Source organism: Acartia tonsa, chromosome 5 (assembly GCF_053477335.1).
Source record: "Acartia tonsa isolate MP-2025a chromosome 5, ASM5347733v1, whole genome shotgun sequence".
NCBI classification, from domain to species: Eukaryota; Metazoa; Arthropoda; class Copepoda; order Calanoida; family Acartiidae; genus Acartia; species Acartia tonsa.
The window spans coordinates 23,317,283-23,334,454 of NC_137264.1; the positions used below are offsets into that span (position 1 = coordinate 23,317,283).

At 32.0% G+C, this 17,172-nt stretch overlaps 1 protein-coding gene across 14 annotated transcripts in view; it reads right to left on the bottom strand.

The window, feature by feature from the left end:
- Nucleotides 1–17,172, bottom strand: part of Dap160 (dynamin associated protein 160) — a 59,153-nt gene that overhangs the window by 6,744 nt on the left and 35,237 nt on the right. For 12 of the 14 annotated variants that reach the window (XM_080160906.1, XM_080160909.1, XM_080160907.1 and 9 more), the window contains 13 exons: nt 16,972–17,092; nt 15,911–15,972; nt 15,038–15,146; nt 7,691–7,782; nt 7,102–7,175; nt 6,633–6,686; nt 5,923–5,974; nt 5,339–5,473; nt 4,767–4,922; nt 3,953–4,025; nt 3,411–3,495; nt 528–580; nt 210–245 (listed from right to left, as the gene is read on the bottom strand). In XM_080160906.1, the coding sequence (XP_080017032.1) occupies nt 210–245; nt 528–580; nt 3,411–3,495; nt 3,953–4,025; nt 4,767–4,922; nt 5,339–5,473; nt 5,923–5,974; nt 6,633–6,686; nt 7,102–7,175; nt 7,691–7,782; nt 15,038–15,146; nt 15,911–15,972; nt 16,972–17,092 (1,102 nt within the window). The remainder of the gene's footprint in view (nt 1–209; nt 246–527; nt 581–3,410; nt 3,496–3,952; nt 4,026–4,766; nt 4,923–5,338; nt 5,474–5,922; nt 5,975–6,632; nt 6,687–7,101; nt 7,176–7,690; nt 7,783–15,037; nt 15,147–15,910; nt 15,973–16,971; nt 17,093–17,172) is intronic. The other 2 variants (XM_080160910.1, XM_080160903.1) reach the window with 1 other exon arrangement.

Genomic DNA, 17,172 nt, shown 5'->3' on the forward strand with positions numbered 1-17,172 from the left:
CTTTTTTTTGTTGCATTTTAGTACCTTAAAATCGACTTAATTTTTTTTTTTAAACTTAAATTACTTAAAAAATAAGAGGTCTACAAAAAAAACCGATTGCATATCTGAATTCTATGAAAAATTTTACATCTACTACTTACTAAAAGGACCGGCTAGCTATAAAAAAAAAAGTTGATACAACTTCTTTACTAAAAATTATTTATTTTTACCTGTTGTTAAAAGTAGAAAATCATTGAACAGAAATCCTTAAAAATTAAAACAGTAAAATTAAAAAACAATATATAATTTCTTTCTTTATCAAGAAGGGAGGGGACATTGGACAGTAAAATAACACTGGTACCCAAAGTTTTATAAACATGCACTTTTCATTCATATTGGCTCAAAAAAAACTTAAACATTTTAATTGAATCTTGCTTGAACAGTTAAACTTTGTAGAATCCAAACTTTTTACTCAACATAAGGGTAATTCTGTTTATCGTCATTAGGAATGTACATCAATCCATTAACTTATCTTGAAATATTATTACCTATTAATTGTTTATCAGATTTTACTTTCTTCAAAACTCCACAATGTATAAACCTAAAATAAATACAATATTAAGAAGATATTTTTCAACTTGTAGATTTATTTTTATAATTTAGTTTGTCTGTCCGTCTGTTTATTTAATACTTATATTTGCGATTACTTTTATTTAATGAAATCTTCCAATTTTTAACATTTACAAAACAGCCTGCTGCATTGCATCAAGATCTATGACAGATCTATATAGGAAATAAATGTCTATATATGAGCTCAAGTTTTCCAAAGGTCAGCTGTTAAAAACTCATACTGGTTCAATAATCAATAATAAACTCTCAATGACAAGAATAATAAGACCCATTATTTTACTCTATGAAGAATAAATTAAATTTTTTATTTCATGTTGCTATTCAAATTATATTGAAGTATTAAATTTCTATTCATAAAATAGAAAATTTAAGTTTATAATATAGTAAATCAAGGAAAACTAAGTTTTAATGTAATATGATACTAGCGACGCGCCCGAATGTGTTCAGATATTAAACTAAAATTTAACATTTAGCTAAATAGTTTAACCCTTTCAGGACGATAATTAAAAAAAACATTAGGATCCTAAAATATTTTAAAGAAATAGAGACAAAATTATAAATACGGTTTTAAATAAAAATAATGAAATTAAAATAAAGACGGAAGAAAAGGGAAGTGAGAGAGAGGGACATTAAATCTTTAAAAAATGATGAATAAACGAAACTATAAAAGTCGTAGTAATCTTTATGAGTAACTTGATTTGTAGTACGGTTCGGAGAGAGAGAGAGATTGAGGGATAGGTCAATGGAAGAAATAAGATTAATAGTCGGGGATAGGTCAATGGAAGAAATAAGATTAATAGTCGGGGATAGGTCAATGGAAGAAATAAGATTAATAGTCGGGGATAGGTCAATGGAAGAAATAAGATTAATAGTCGGGGATAGGTCAATGGAAGAAATAAGATTAATAGTCGGGGATAGGTCAATGGAAGAAAATTGATTAATAGTCGGGGATAGGTCAATAGAAGAAAAATGATTAATAGTCGGGGATAGGTCAATGGAAGAAAAAAAGGTTGATAGTCGGGGAGAGGTCAATGGAAGAAAAAAAGTTAATAGTCGGGGATAGGTCAATGGAAGAAAAATGATTAATAGTCGGGGATAGGTCAATGGAAGAAAAAAAGGTTAATAGTCGGGGATAGGTCAATGGAAGAAAAATGATTAATAGTCGGGGATAGGTCAATGGAAGAAAAAAGGTTAATAGTCGGGGATAGGTCAATGGAAGAAAAAAATAGGTCAATGGAAGAAAAAAGGTTAATAGTCGGGGATAGGTCAATGGAAGAAAAGAAAATTAATAGTCGGGGATAGGTCAATGAAAGAAAAAAGTTTAATAGTTGGGGATAGGTCAATGGTAGAAAAAAAGGTTAATATTCAGGAATAGCTCAATGGAAGAAAAAAAGATTAATAGTTGGGGATAGGTCAATGGAAGAAAAAAAGGTTGATAATCGGGGATAGGTCAATAGAAGAAAAAAAAGGTTAATAGTCGGGGATAGGTCAATGGAAGAAAAAAAGGTTAATAGTCGGGGATAGGTCAATAGAAGAAAAAAAAGGTTGATAGTCGGGGATAGGTCAATGGAAGAAAAAAAGGTTAATAGTCGGGGATAGGTCAATGGAAGAAAAAAAAGGTTAATAGTCGGGGATAGGTCAATGGAAGAAAAAAAGGTTAATAGTCGGGGATAGGTCAATGGAAGAAAAAAGGTTAATAGTCGGGGATAGGTAAATGGAAGAATAGGGTTAATATTCAGAAGTGAGATAACGTAGAATATAATTTTTTAGGTGGTGCCTGCACCACCGATTCACTAGTAACGCTATATTGAAAAATTTTTTTCCGGCTGCAATTTAAGATAGACAACTAAAATCTTTAATGAAAAATAAGATTCATTGTACTAATAAACATATAGTGTATTATTAACTTTACTCGTCTGTCTGTCAGTCGTGCCTAAAATACAGCAATACACATTTCTTTTAAAAGTTTCGTAATTCATTGGCTTTCTCGCATTTGTCAGTCAGTTTGTCACTAAATGATTTTTGTGTGCTTTTCGTTTTAAGGACATTGTTATCCTTTTTAAAAAAGATTCAGCGTGGTCACAACCAAAATAATACTGATACTGAACAAAAAACAGAAATACTGAAAATAATGAATTCTAAAATAAGAAAAAATACTGAAATACTGAACAAAAAAATTTAAATACTGAATATTTTTTATATGATTCCTCATTTCAAAATATTAAATCTATCTTAGCTTTATAATTAGGGGAATATTTTACAGGACTTTTAGTTTTGCCTCTTAGATTTTCTTGTGCTAATTAAGCGCGCATAATATCACTGATAATTGTTTATTCACCTTTCTCACTTTAGGGGGGTGGGGTTGGAGGGGTAAGATGTGACACTTTTGCATAAACAGTGATTATAGGCTTTGTCTTTGGAGTGAGAGGATTTTAAAAAATATATGAAAACTAAGTACATCCCAAAAGGAAACTTTTTGTGAAATAAATTATCCTCTCACTCCAAAGACAAAGCCTATAATAACTGTTTACTCAAAAGTGTCAGAAATTATCCCCCCCCCCTTTACTCATTCTATTAATAGACGAAAAAAATATCTTAAAAAAATACTGTATAAAATAGAGGAAAGTAAAGTCAGGCGCTAAGCGCCGAATAAATCTGATGTAATGACCTACTTGAAAAAACATCTTATTTATGCAAAATTTATTGAAATTTGAAAAATACTGAATTCCAAATTTCCAAAAACTGAACAATAATGAACATTTTCAGTATACTGAACAATTTTGCCACGCTGTAGATTGTACCTTCTAGCTCCCACAGAGTGAGTTAAAGAATTAAAAGTGATTTCTTCGAATGTAATTTTGGATATCCGCCTTCCTCCTGCTTCACCTAAAAATAGATACCTCTATATGTATGTAAGTTAACATAACAAAGAAGTATAAGACATGCAACATGTTTTTCTTTCCTTGTGACAATTAATAACTTTTCTAGGTATCAATTTATAACAAATTTTGGACAATAGAAATTCACGAGTTTTGTGCTTGCTTCAACTATCTTTCTCTATAACAGAGTATAGGAAATAATATTTTAATTTTTAACTAACTAAGTCGTTTCCGAATGTGAAAATCACTTTGTATTACGTGATCTTGCCATAGATTGTATACCTAATTATATTCTAAAACTAAAGAAATACTAGTGACTTTTTTTGGAAAGGGTAACTGAAGACGTGACCTGGGCGAAATCAATGCAATCAAATTTTTAAAACAGCCATTACAGAGAACTCAAATGTATCTTAGAAGCACAGACAGACACCCTATTTAGGATTAGATATTGATAAAACTAAAACCTTGTTGGTCCACATGTGTCTGGAGCCATTCCAGTTTCTCTGAGTTTTCTTTCAACCTCATTCCCTCATTAACCTAAAACAATTCAGGAGTATTTTTGAATAAATAATGTCTAAATACATTCAACAATAGATTAAATAATTGTTTTTAGGACGATATATATAATAATATATACATTATACTTGGTTTTAAATGATCTCCAGATTAAGCCTATTTCTCTTTATTTCAGTTGCAATTTATGCATTTTTGACTAAAATAAAGCATTTGATGTTTCTAAAAAATCTTCATCAGAAGATTGTTGTTCTCAGCTTTGCTAAGTCACGCGAAGAGGGGGTAAGAGAAGATTAATTCATATTCGGTGTTCCTATCCTCAAATTCATAATAGTGGAAAAAAACCTTCCAATATTTCCTGTACTTGGTTTACTTACAGAATGTTTTGGCTCTAGTGAGTACTTTCACAAGGTAGTGGTAGTCAGAATGTCCCCCAGGATTATTTATACCTGGTCAAACAATGTTTTAGCTCTGGTAAGATTTTCCACGAGATAGGGGTAGTTAGGATGATCCTATGGAGTATTTATACCTGATCACACAAGGTTTTAACTCTGGTAAGAGCTTCCACTAGGTAGGGGTAGTCCAGACCTAAGGAGTATTTATACCTGATCACACAAGGTTTTAGCTCTGGTGAGAGCTTCTACAAGGTAGGAGTGGTCAGGATGTTCCTCCGGAGTATTTATACCTGGTCACACAAGGTTTTAGCTCTGGTGAGAGCTTCTACAAGGTAGGAGTGGTCAGGATGTTCCTCTGGAGTATTTATACCTGGTCACACAATGTTTTAGCTCTGGTGAAAGCTTCTACAAGGTAGGAGTGGTCAGGATGTTCCTCCGGAGTATTTCTAACTATTTTGTCCACTAGTAAAGGATACTCGGTAACTCGTTTTACTGGTTTCAATAAGTAGAATGACAGTGGGGTTGCCTGAAATGTGATAAATGTTCATTTGATTTAATGAGCAGTTTTTTTTATTGTGTTGTATTCATGCCACCAATCAATTACCAGAGGACTAGAAATAGCTTGGCTGTTGGAAAGAGACCATTAATCGAAGGAATTGGCCTAAGTTTGGACAATCAATCTATTGACTGAGCTGAAGGCTATCACTTGCTTAGCAAAGGAAAAAATAAAGAATTGAACGCGGCATTTCCCTCTGTTAAATCAATCAATCAATTACCTGAAGATTATTACTTGTTTGACAAAGGAAAGAAGTAGAAAATTAAACGCGGCATTTCTTTCTGTCAAATCAATCAATAAATAGCATGAGGGCTAGAGATTGCTTGGCAGTATATTAGAAATTAATAAAACTAGCTTGCCCTCTTTTAAATCAATCAATCAATTACCTGAGGGCTAGAGCAAGCTTGGCAGTTTGCTAAAAAAGAATTGAACGCAGCATTACCCTCAGAACAACGTTGCAAAAGGTGGGAAGAATTTTGTTGCGAGGAACAGAATCTTATATACCCAGAACTTCCAGAAAACTAAAATAAATTAAAATATGAATCTTATTGTAGTTTTTATATAGAAAATTTTTTGTTTCTTCAAATCATGGGCTTTCCATTGTTCAAAAAACTAGTATAAAGGTTGATATTAATTGTAGAAAACAACATGTATTTGTGTGAAATTATTAAAAAATATAAGTAGTGCAGATTGGACACAGGGGACATTTGGACTGTAATTTAGTTTTGTTCAAAAAGTTGTATCAATACACTCTCTCATGCGATAGCTTAAAGCTTTAGGTACTTTAATCAAATCTTGATTGTTTTGTACAAAAAAAAACAGTTTTTAAACATTACAACAAATAATTTTAATCTCAATAAGGACAATTTTGTTTATCATCATTAAGGATAAAAATACCAACAAATTGTCTGTTGTCAAATCCCTTAAAATCCCTGAGATTTAAGTTATTTCTTAAATTGTGTTTACTTACATGTTCACAAAGCAGATCTCCCATAGTTACAGAAGTTGTTTCATGACTAAAACTTAAAAAAATGTTTCAATATTTTTTAAGTTCATCAAAATCTGCCTATCTTTATTTAAAAGTTACAGGATGTTTGTGTGCGTTTGTCTGTCTGTGTATAACGAAGAATCTCTCCAACCGATGCAGGTCCAGAGGGGGTTTATAATTATTTAGGGGAGGGTAATAGCACCCTACTAAGAGATAAAGTCCTGGTAAAAATCTTACCACCCCCTTAATTATGTCTCGTTTCTTTTTAAAACTAAAATTGAAAGCGAAGGATCAACTTACCCTCCACCCCTCTTGGGGCACATATCCTTATAATAAAGTAACAGAATGTATGTCTTTTTGCATGTGTGTATGTTTGAACCGACGGATCTCGCTAACCTCTAATCCGATCAGGTTCTCCTTTACAGGGTAGATTCTCATAGGTCCTGGGAAGGTTCATAACTATTTTTGGAAAGGGTACCACCTAACTCCCAAGAGAAATCGCCCCCCCTCCCAAAAAAAAAGAATTTTTTAAAACTAAAATAAAAAATGGTGTAGGGGGCACTCCCCCTTCCTCAAGTGCCCCTAGAGGCCTCTAAGGGGGCATAGCCGCTAGTATTGTTTTATATAGTACATTAGTTCATAGTCTTTTATATAGTACTTATCAGATTAATTAGAAATGGTCATACTTTTACCTTCTTCTAACTTTCATAGCTTTTACAAACTTATTGCTAACAACCATCAGATCTCTACAAACACAAAAAGGATTAAATAATAATAATAACGCGCATGATTTCTACTGTTAATTATTTCCCGTAGAATAAAGTAGATGAAGAGTAACGAAGAGAAGTATAAATATTTGTGGCTAAACCTAACACAATATTGTCGGTTTCCCTTCAAGTGCCTGGTCGAGCAACCCTCCTCCTCAACCTCCCCCCACCGGGTTACTTGTTTGTTTATTACTTTCGCCCTTGTTAGGTTATATTGAGTACTGTTAAGCCCCGCAGGCCACACAGGTAAAGACCCATACTCAGAAAGCATAGGTAACGTCCCCCCTCCTTATTTTAATATATCTTAAAATTAAAAGTAAGGGGTATTCAGTGCTCCATATTCACTTCGAGGAAAAGCACTGTAATACTTATGTTACATCTAAATCCTACTTACCTCCAATTTATAAATATGCCTTGGATTTCTTGTGAACTTATCAGCTTACTATCTTTGATTGGTTTCATAAAGTTCTACAAAATGAAATTTTAATAGCTGATGCTCTCTACTTTGAAAATATTAGTATCATGTGTTCATTAATCAAACAAGAATGACAAAAAGCAAAGCTTAGACAAACAAACCTTAGAAATTAGGAAAATAAATTCAATAAATATATCCCATATCATTTAAAAACAAAAGCTTAATATGGACAATGACATACATACATTCTTATACTTGATTATAGAGTTGTATCGATTTTAACATCCCTAATGGACACAAAAAGTGAATCCTAGTAATGATTATAGAGGTGCTACGCTTTCTAAATTATACTTAATTTATAACATGAATTATCTAACCAAGTTTTAAAAGTTTTAGGACAACCTCAACATATTTAAATCAGCAATTAGAGCTAACCTTTAGAACTAACGGACCTACCTTATGTATATAAAAAAGCTTTGCTTTTAAAAGATGTTGCCGTAATAACACACGTTTACAAACAGATAAACAGAAAGCCATCACTAACAAAATACAAGGATAAACAAGTCACCTCATAAACAAGTTTGAGGTTATCCAGGTATGTTAATTCTGTTTGGTACAGCTCTTCCAGCAGGTTGTCTCGTTTACTTGGAGGCTCAAAAGCTATAACAATACAATGTTTCCGGTGTATGTATATAGCCTGATTCACTGAAGTTAGGAATCAGATGCAAGAGAAGATTGGACGTGAAAATCCTTAGGCTAATCTTAAGATTGGCAAGCTTTGAGTAAAGCTGAGTGTATTCTTTGCTGCATTGAAAGCCGACCCGCAAAATTATCGCAGAAAGCTTCTCAATTACATTACCCTGGCATTTTGGCCGGTGTTTCCTATGAACTTATGAAACTACCCTAGACACTCTGATATGAATTTAGAACATGGACTGGGAAAAGCATGATTGGTAGAATCTACAAATATCCCTCCTTAAAACCTTCAGACATTTCAGGTCGCGCCATTATGATAATAAATTGGTGTATAGTCCCTTTCGTGACAACGCCTTTTTTAAGGAGCGTTTCGTCGTATTTTCACAGTATATTTTCTCCTATTTCTAGCCCCTGCGGGACCAATAGCCTAACCTTGTGGGGCAATCACCTAACCTAACCTAAAATAACCTATCAAAAGGTACTGTGAAAATACGACGAAAGGCTCCTTAAGATGCGTTGTCACGAAAGAGACTAAACCCGTAAATTGTTGAGTGAAAAGTCTATGGGGAAACTAATTTTCTTCACACTAAGCAAGGGCCTTGAACGCTTTAAGACTCCCATAAAGCTTAGCTGCTCGAAAATAAAAGGTTTTTAAATAAAGTAAAATGTCGCTTTCTTGTTGGCTTGATAGGATAGTTAATTAGCCAAGCTGTTCTATTATACATTTTGTTTCAATTACCTATAATTACTAAACTTTATTATAGACTCTAGCGAAACTACTCTATATTTCACTTTCTCTGTTCGTCCGTTCGTAACACTACCCAGAAAAATGCTTTTCCAGACGTATGAATTGAACTTTTGAGTAATCATTAGCTATATAATTTTGACTGTCAGTTAAACCACAAAATTATGAAAATTAAAACATGATAAGAATGCATGAAAGGTTTGGTGATTTATTTCCTATTTTATACTTCTATGTGACCATTGAACATCTGCTTTTTCTGTATTTCTATCCATAATTTATTGTGCTTCGCTTCTTATGGATGTTGTAATTCTTGATATTTTTTATGAATATCTTTAGAGTTTGTAAGAAAAATAATTAGAGTTGTTCTCGCAATCAAAACATTGACCCAAAAAAGAACTAGAAATCAATCTTCCTTGAAGTGTGAAATTCTACATAGTAAACTTATTGGAAGAAAGAAGTAATGTAGAGTAATTTAAGCCCCATAATCCCAACCAATACCCTCACCCCACTTTTATAAAATGAAGAAAATGCAATATTAATTTTTATATTTTTTTTATTTACATAATATTAATAATAATTTTCATGATCCTACAACTTTTTTCTAACAATTGACAACATTTACTTTTTATGCCAAAAATTAGGGCTCGGAATTTGCAGCTGACGGTTTTTTTTAAACAAGCCGCAAACGCAGCCGTTTGCTAATAATGGCAGAAGCCGCCAGAAAGTAACTAAACAGCAGTCGTTTCCGAACCACAGCTGTTACCAATTTTTTCCAACTAATTTTGAAATTCGCAGCCGCAAGACTGGTTGGATGACGAGCCCTGTTAAATATTTATTTTTAAAAAAGGGTTAATTTTATTTAAATATACAAATTTTATACTACAAACTTGTCAACCTTTAAAAAACATAATATAAAGTGATAAAAACTATTCAAACTGTGCAAAAACTTAAAAATTAACCTTATAAATATATATATAATAATAATATCTTATGCTTTAAATAATAACTAAAATTAAAATCACAAATTATTAAATTAACTAGAAGAAATTTAAAAGGTTTCAAATCACGTCAACTAATTTTTTTTTACTTTCATGCTTTTTTTGCTGTTAGTGGATATGAAACAATATACAATTGAAAATTTAAGGATTTATTATATGAACGTAATTTGGAAACCTTCATACTGGTTACATAGTCAGATCTATGAAGAATATTTCAAGGTTATGTATAGAGAAAAGGAAGAATGCGTATGCGCAAAACAATTCTTTTGTTGTTAAAAATAAAAATGATGAAATATTTGAAATAAAATCATGTATACGTTTTCAAATAAGCCCTTTTAATTGCGCATATATTCCTACCTAAATACATAATCTTGAAGTTGAAAAACTAAAACAGATAATATTAAATCAAACCTTCACCATCATGCAAGAGAGAAAAAAAGATATTTGCCAAAGAATTTTTAAAAAGATTTTCTAACTATAAAACCAATATATTTACAATATTGTTAGTTTAAAAGAGTGAGTATTAACCCAATAAAAAATAGCAGTGAATTATATAAAGCTATGTGCTAAAAAATATCTAATAAGAGGTGTTAGTAAAGTAAGAAAGAAGATTATTTTAGAAATTAAATTCTTAATTTGAGTCAATTTTAATAAAATTCTTTTGCATGATTGACTAAAGGTTTAATTAAATTACATAAACTTTCAAATTTCAACATTTTAAGTTACAATTTTGCCTTGTTTTATCATAAAAAAAAATATTTTTTGTTGCTATTATTTACAATAAATGCAAGAAAGTGGCTTTAATTTAAATTAAACTTAAATTAAATTTAAATCAATTAAAGGCAATTTAAAGTAATATCAAAATTTAACTTGAAGAATATGATAACTGATGATAAACAAGGAGGTTTCAATTAACTTTGACCAACTTAACAAACTGGTTAGACACAGCATAATTTAAATGACAGAAAATCAGTCTAGTTTGACAGATAGCCTGTCTGTTATGACTGACAGAGTAGGGTCTGTCTGTCCAGACAGAGTGGTCTGTAATAATGTTGATAAACAGACAGGTTGTCTAATACTCTACGGAGGAGGTGTGAATGAGAGTCGAACTCCTGGAAAAGAAAAAAAAGATTGTGAAACAAAGATCATACTTAAGAATATTTTTAAGAACTTCATTTGAAAGCAAAACCTAATTTGAAATATACTAAAAGCATGGATCTAATTTTATGACTATTAGCATGCATAGTAAAATAGTTTAAATTAATAATCTATCATTCATATACCCATCCCTTAAATTTGATTCTAGAAAATAACATCTATGTTGTTTATTTTACCTCTGGTTAGGTAAAGTAAATATGAGAAAAGCCACACAGGGCTATATTCCAACATAGTTAGGAATACAAAAATTAAGAGAGGGGATGTAATGACGATTAAAGTAATTCTAATGCTTTGCAACTGTACTTATAAATGAAGTTCTTTCAATAAAAAAAAATCAAAGATTGCAAATTTAAAACGAATCTTTAACTTGAAGAGTCTTCTTTGATACTTTAAAAACATTATAACTAAAGAATTATTAATCTAATATTATCCCGAAATTGTCAATGATTTGGATTTGCGCATTTTTAGTTGTAAAGCTACTCTAGTGTATTAACGTGTTTGCAAGAACATTTCTTTGAAAAAATTCTCAAAAAATTTATAGTGGACAATGACATATAATAGTAACAGAATATACGTCTGTCATTTACAATAAAGCTTTTCAATTTAGAAGGTTTATATCAATTTTAGGGGAGGGTATCTCCAACATCTCAAGAGAAATAACCCCTGGAAAATAACTACTTGCCTTTTTTTCTTTCAAAAAATGAATATTAAGGGATAGATTCAGTCAGGAGGGGGGAGGAAATTTTTATGAAATAAAGAACAAATCATTAACAAAATATTAATTTTAGTCCAATACAAAAAAAATTATAATAAACCCACCATCATGCAAAGCCTATATTTTATATACATTTATATATACATTAAACTTATCATTGTTGTATTTAAATGAATAAAAGTATAAACTACAATAGAACAATAGAATTAGGATAGAATTAGAAGAACTCTAATCATACATAAATTTTTTTCTTTCCTACAACCTATAATTGATTCTATAACCACAGTTTTTTATGTCCTGTAGCCAAATTAAAAAAAAGAAAATTTGGTACTTTAACAAAAAGTAATCTGTAGAGCTCTAGGTACCCTTTCCCTCCTCTTACTTATGAAAAAATTCAAGATATTAGGGTCGGGTGGTTAGATTTTTTTTCTTTGCTCGTTCATAGCTTTTGGTCAGTCTAGGTTAGGTCATATAGGGTACTAATTAGCCCCGCAAGGGGTTACACATAAAGACTGGCCAGCCAATTTTGAAAATAAAAAACGTACATAACGTACACAAAAAAAAATACGTTACGTACATAAAAAAAGTAAAAAAACGTACAAAAACGTACATTCCTAATAAAAATAAGTTAAATAATTTCCTAGTTACCTATTATCAATACATTTAAGTCTACTAGCAGCTACCTGTAAAGGAGAACCATAGCGAACTGACAAGACACAAGATATCCTATTACTCTATTCAAAAGAACTAGCGTCTACGCTCCTAAAGGCCTCTAGGGGCACTTGAGGAGGGGAGAGTTGAATTCAATAAAAAAAAACATGGATGACAACATACATAAGTAGCGAAGCTCAAAAGTTATTTATAGACATCTGGAAAAAAATTAACTTAAAATCGCAATTAAAATTCATTTTTGGGGGGAGGAGGTAGTTTTTTTCTAAAGTCAATTTCTCTTGGGAGGGTGGATGGTGATACTCTTCCCCAAAACAGTTATAAAACTTCCAAAAACCTATGAGAAGCTATCCTGTTAAGAACCATATCAGTTCCGTGGTTAGCGAGATTCTTTGGTTCAAACAAACAGACATTCTGTTATTATGTACAAAGTATATCCTATTATAAGGACCAGCGACTACGCCCTTAGAGGCCTCTAGAGGAACTTGATTAGGGGGGGGGGGGAGTTGAATTCAAAAACCCATTTTTTTATTTAAAAATAAAAGTAAAAAACAAGGATGACAACATCCTTAAGTAGCGAAGCTCAAAAGTTATGGATGGAAATCTGGGAACTATATAAACTATAGAGTAGTGTCGTAAAAAATAAGCATTTAACTTATTTAAATAAATCACAAAACCTTTTGAAAATATATAATAACGTGAAAATCTAGGAATAAATTCAGCCCCCCAACCAATAAGCAAATCTCAATGAAATTTAGTGGAAGTATTAAGAATGAAAACTAATACAATCCCTGAAAATTACAACCGTCTATCAGGAATATGAGTTGTGAAAATCACAAAAACCTATACATCTAGGAATCGATCTAGCACTGCAACAAATAGACAAACCTTAAAGAAACTTTTTGAAAATATGTAGAATGTGAATTTATTTATTCCCTGAAAATTTCAGCCGTCTATCTTGAATAGAAGTCGAGAAAACCATGAAAAAAAGAAAATCTAGGAATAGATCTAGCACCCAACCAAAAGGCAAATCTCAATGAAAATATGTAGAATGTGAACTTATTCAATCAAAAAACAGGAGCCGAGAAAATCACGTTTCTCCGATAGCATAACGGACTGACAAAGTGATTATAGAGTAGCTTCGCTAATAATTTTTTTAGTGAGGGAAGAGGGAGTAGACCACCCCCATTTCTGATTTCAATTTTAAAAAGAAAGAAAAAATAGGGGAAGGGTTGTGATTTTTTTCTAAGAGTAGTTTCTCTTGGGAGGGTGGTTGTACCCTCTCCCAGGACCTATGAGAAGCTACCCTGTAAAAGAGAACCATATCGGTTTAGCGGTTAGCGAGAACCTTCGGTACAAATAAACTGACAGAGAGACATACATCCTGTTATTACGTACTAAGTATATTCTATTAAATAAAGTAGTAAGTTTTTTGTCTGATGCTTAAGATTTTCAAAACTACTTCACACAGTTACCGAGATGGTTTTAGGCTATTTTTCTACCATTTTGAATACAGGTTCTTGAAGGGATATGGAAGGACAGAGAAAATAGCCTACAACCTCACAAAGATCATGTCGGTTCAGCAGTTAGCGAGATTCTTTGTTACAGAAAAAAAAGGATTTATAGGATAAACATATAATAGGATATAGGGTTATTTTGTCTATTGCTAAAGATCTCAGAAAATACTAGTCTTTTATACAAAGTAAATCAATGCCTGTCTGTCTAAAGCTTAAGATCTTGGTAACCGCTGAACAGATTGGGTTCTAAATTCTAATCTTCAGGGAATATATCTACTAGTCCTGTGGTAGTTTTAGGCTATTTTCTTAAGAGTGTGGGAAACCCACCCCCCCCCCCCAAAAAAAAATCAACCACCCCTCAATTTATTTTTGTAAACTAATGCAAATCAGCGGGGTGGGGGAACCCCCACCGCACCCTGGGGCGAAGCCTAAATGAAAAAAATAATCACAATCTTTTTTTATATTTTTTTTGTTGACAAATTTCCAACAAACGATTCTATAAAGGGGGATACGAAGCCTCTAATCCTAGTAGAAAGTAAAAAGCTTTAAGTGTCCCTCCCCCAAAGAAAATAGCAAAAACCATCACAGGACTATTAGGTATATTCCATGAAGAGTAGAGCACAATAGGTTCAGTGGTTACTGAGATATTAAGCTTCTGATATACAGACGGACAAGCAGATGGACAGACATCATTCTACTTTGCATTATAGATAATATACTATTTTTGTAATACTTTTTGTACAAATACAAATAAATATACAAATACTTTTATACTTATATTTCATTCGTATTCTTTAAAAACTGAAGATACCAAAAAATAAGACTTCTTAATCCTACACTGTGCACCATATGATATCTCGGAAAATTTACCCGAGTATATAAAGAATTTGAAAAAAATTATCGTAAAATCTATTAAAGGGGTAGTAGAATGAAATGCATTTAAACTTGAATTTAGTCAACTGCATATCTCTTTCTGTTCAATAGTTTAAACTATATCTATAGGACATATATTTCAAATCCATAAATTTAAACTGTAAGTTCTAATAACATATATGCATAATTTACATACATATATTTGTTCTATGAAAATTGAAGATATTATTGAATTTATTTAAATAATACACCTTTTGTTTTTGCAAAAATTTTCGTACAAAACATACAAATTACTTTTCTGCTAATATTTGATTCTTATTATTTTTAAAAAAACGTAAAACGTAAAACGTACAAAAATACAAATTTCAAAATACGTTACGTACACATATCAAAATAACGTCCAGAACGTACACAGATTCGATGCGTAACGTACAAAACGTACACTCTGGCCAGTCTGCACATACGAAAAATACTACCCGCTACTTGTTTTTAATTTATTTTAAAAATAAGGAGAAGGAAACTAAAAACTTGTAAAACTACTTACATTGGGTTTTTTCGACATAATTAGAGGGAAATACTCCAGCCTTGTCTCCTAGCGTACCCTGCCACCAGTTTGCGTCGTCCTTGTTAGTCACCATTATGACATCTCCAGCCTAGGATACATATTACAGATCAAATAAAGTTTGCGTCATCCTTGTTAGTCACCATTATGACATCTCCAGCCTAGGATACATATAACAGATTAAATAAAGTTTGCGTCATCCTTGTTAGCCACCATTATGACATCTCCAGCCTAGGATACATATAACAGATTAAATAAAGTTTGCGTCATCCTTGTTAGTCACCATTATGACATCTCAAGCCTAGGATACATATAACAGATTAAATAAAGTTTGCGTCATCCTTGTTAGCCACCATTATGACATCTCCAGCCTAGGATACATATAACAGATTAAATATAGTTTGCGTCATCCTTGTTAGCCACCATTATGACATCTCCAGCCTAGGATACATAAAACAGATTTAATAAAGTTTGCGTCATCCTTGTTAGCCACCATTATGACATCTCAAGCCTAAAATTCATATACCATATCATCTATTGGTCAGTTTGTTCATCCAGTGGGAGGGAAGGGGATGGATGGGAGATCGTTTTTTTAGCCAGCTACAACTTTCACTTTACTAATCTGGTGTAAGATCCAAGTACTAATAAATCCATTTTTTTACGTAACAAAAAGAACTATTTTTTTTATCCATTTTCATCCTAATGTTAGGAATGTGATAAATCAGCTTTTAACATCTCTAGTATTACGCAGTTTGGACCAAGATTAGAACCCAAACCTCCCAAACGACGAGTGGTTGCGGTACGTTTTACGCTATAAAGACGTGAGCTATTGCGCAGATGTAACAATTAAATTACCTTGAAAGAAAGTTCATCTTCATATTGTCCGTTGTAGTCATACACTGCTGTAAAGGATTCTCCTAAAATTATTCAAATTTGACTCATATCTTTGATGGAAAGTACAAAGATTTTATTTTGATTCTCCATCTGTCTGTTTACGCAACTCTTTTTTTATTTGTCATTATTCTGTTTAAATATATACAAGCATACCTGTCCAACGACTTGTCAATCATCAATGTCTATCTATCTGTTTTTGTATTTTCCTTTCTTTAATGTTTGTCTCTGATGGTCTACTTACTTCACGCCAGGCTACAATTGAATCAAGATAAAAGTAAGTGCCGAGCTCTGGAACCTATGTATGGTGAAATTAGACATAAAACCATAATGATTCCAGGTAAAACCAAAATATGTCAGCAGGATCTTTTTGAGAAAATTAGATTTGAAAATTTCAAGTTCAATTTTCACCCCCTAGGAGTTGCTGCATAATCATGACAAGAAAAGCAAAGATTATTAATCTAAAATTTTGAACAACTTTGCTTTTATAAAGTTCTTCATAAAACCACTTCTGAAGGGAGTTAATTTTTATCAGTTGCTTTGCTAAGGTCACGGAAATTTAGCCTTAAATAAATAATATATAGAGAGGTTTTATGAGAGACTTTATAAAAGCAAAGTTGTTCAAAATTTTAAATAAATAATCTTTGCTTTTCTTGTCATGATCATATGGCAACTCCTAGGGGGTGAAAATTGAACCCGAAATTTTGAAATCTAATTTTCTCAAAAAGATCCCGCTGAAATATTTTGGTTTTACCTAAAATCATTATGGTTTTATGTCTAATTTCACCATACATAGGTCCCAGAGCTCGGCACTTACTTTTGTCTTGATTCAATTGTAGCCTGGCGTGACTTGTCTGTCTATGCATATTTCAGTTATTTTTTCATATTTACATATGTCTATTACATGTAAACTTTTTCCTTAACAATATGTCCATCAATTGGTCTATCATTTCATTTCTATCAACCTGTCTAATCTTCTTTACAAATATATGCAAGTCTATCTGTCCATCCATTTGTCTATCTACCTTGAACATCATCAGACACGGAGGATGTAGATTTCTTTTCTGCGGATCCTCCGCCCACTCCCTCGAGTAGCTGCACATAGCTAGCAGGAAACCAACCAACTTCTCGCTTCTTTCCTTTACCCTGAAACAAGGACAATTATGTACCCTAATAATGTATCTACTGAATACAATAAGCTGCAAGAGCTTAGATTTATCAAGACT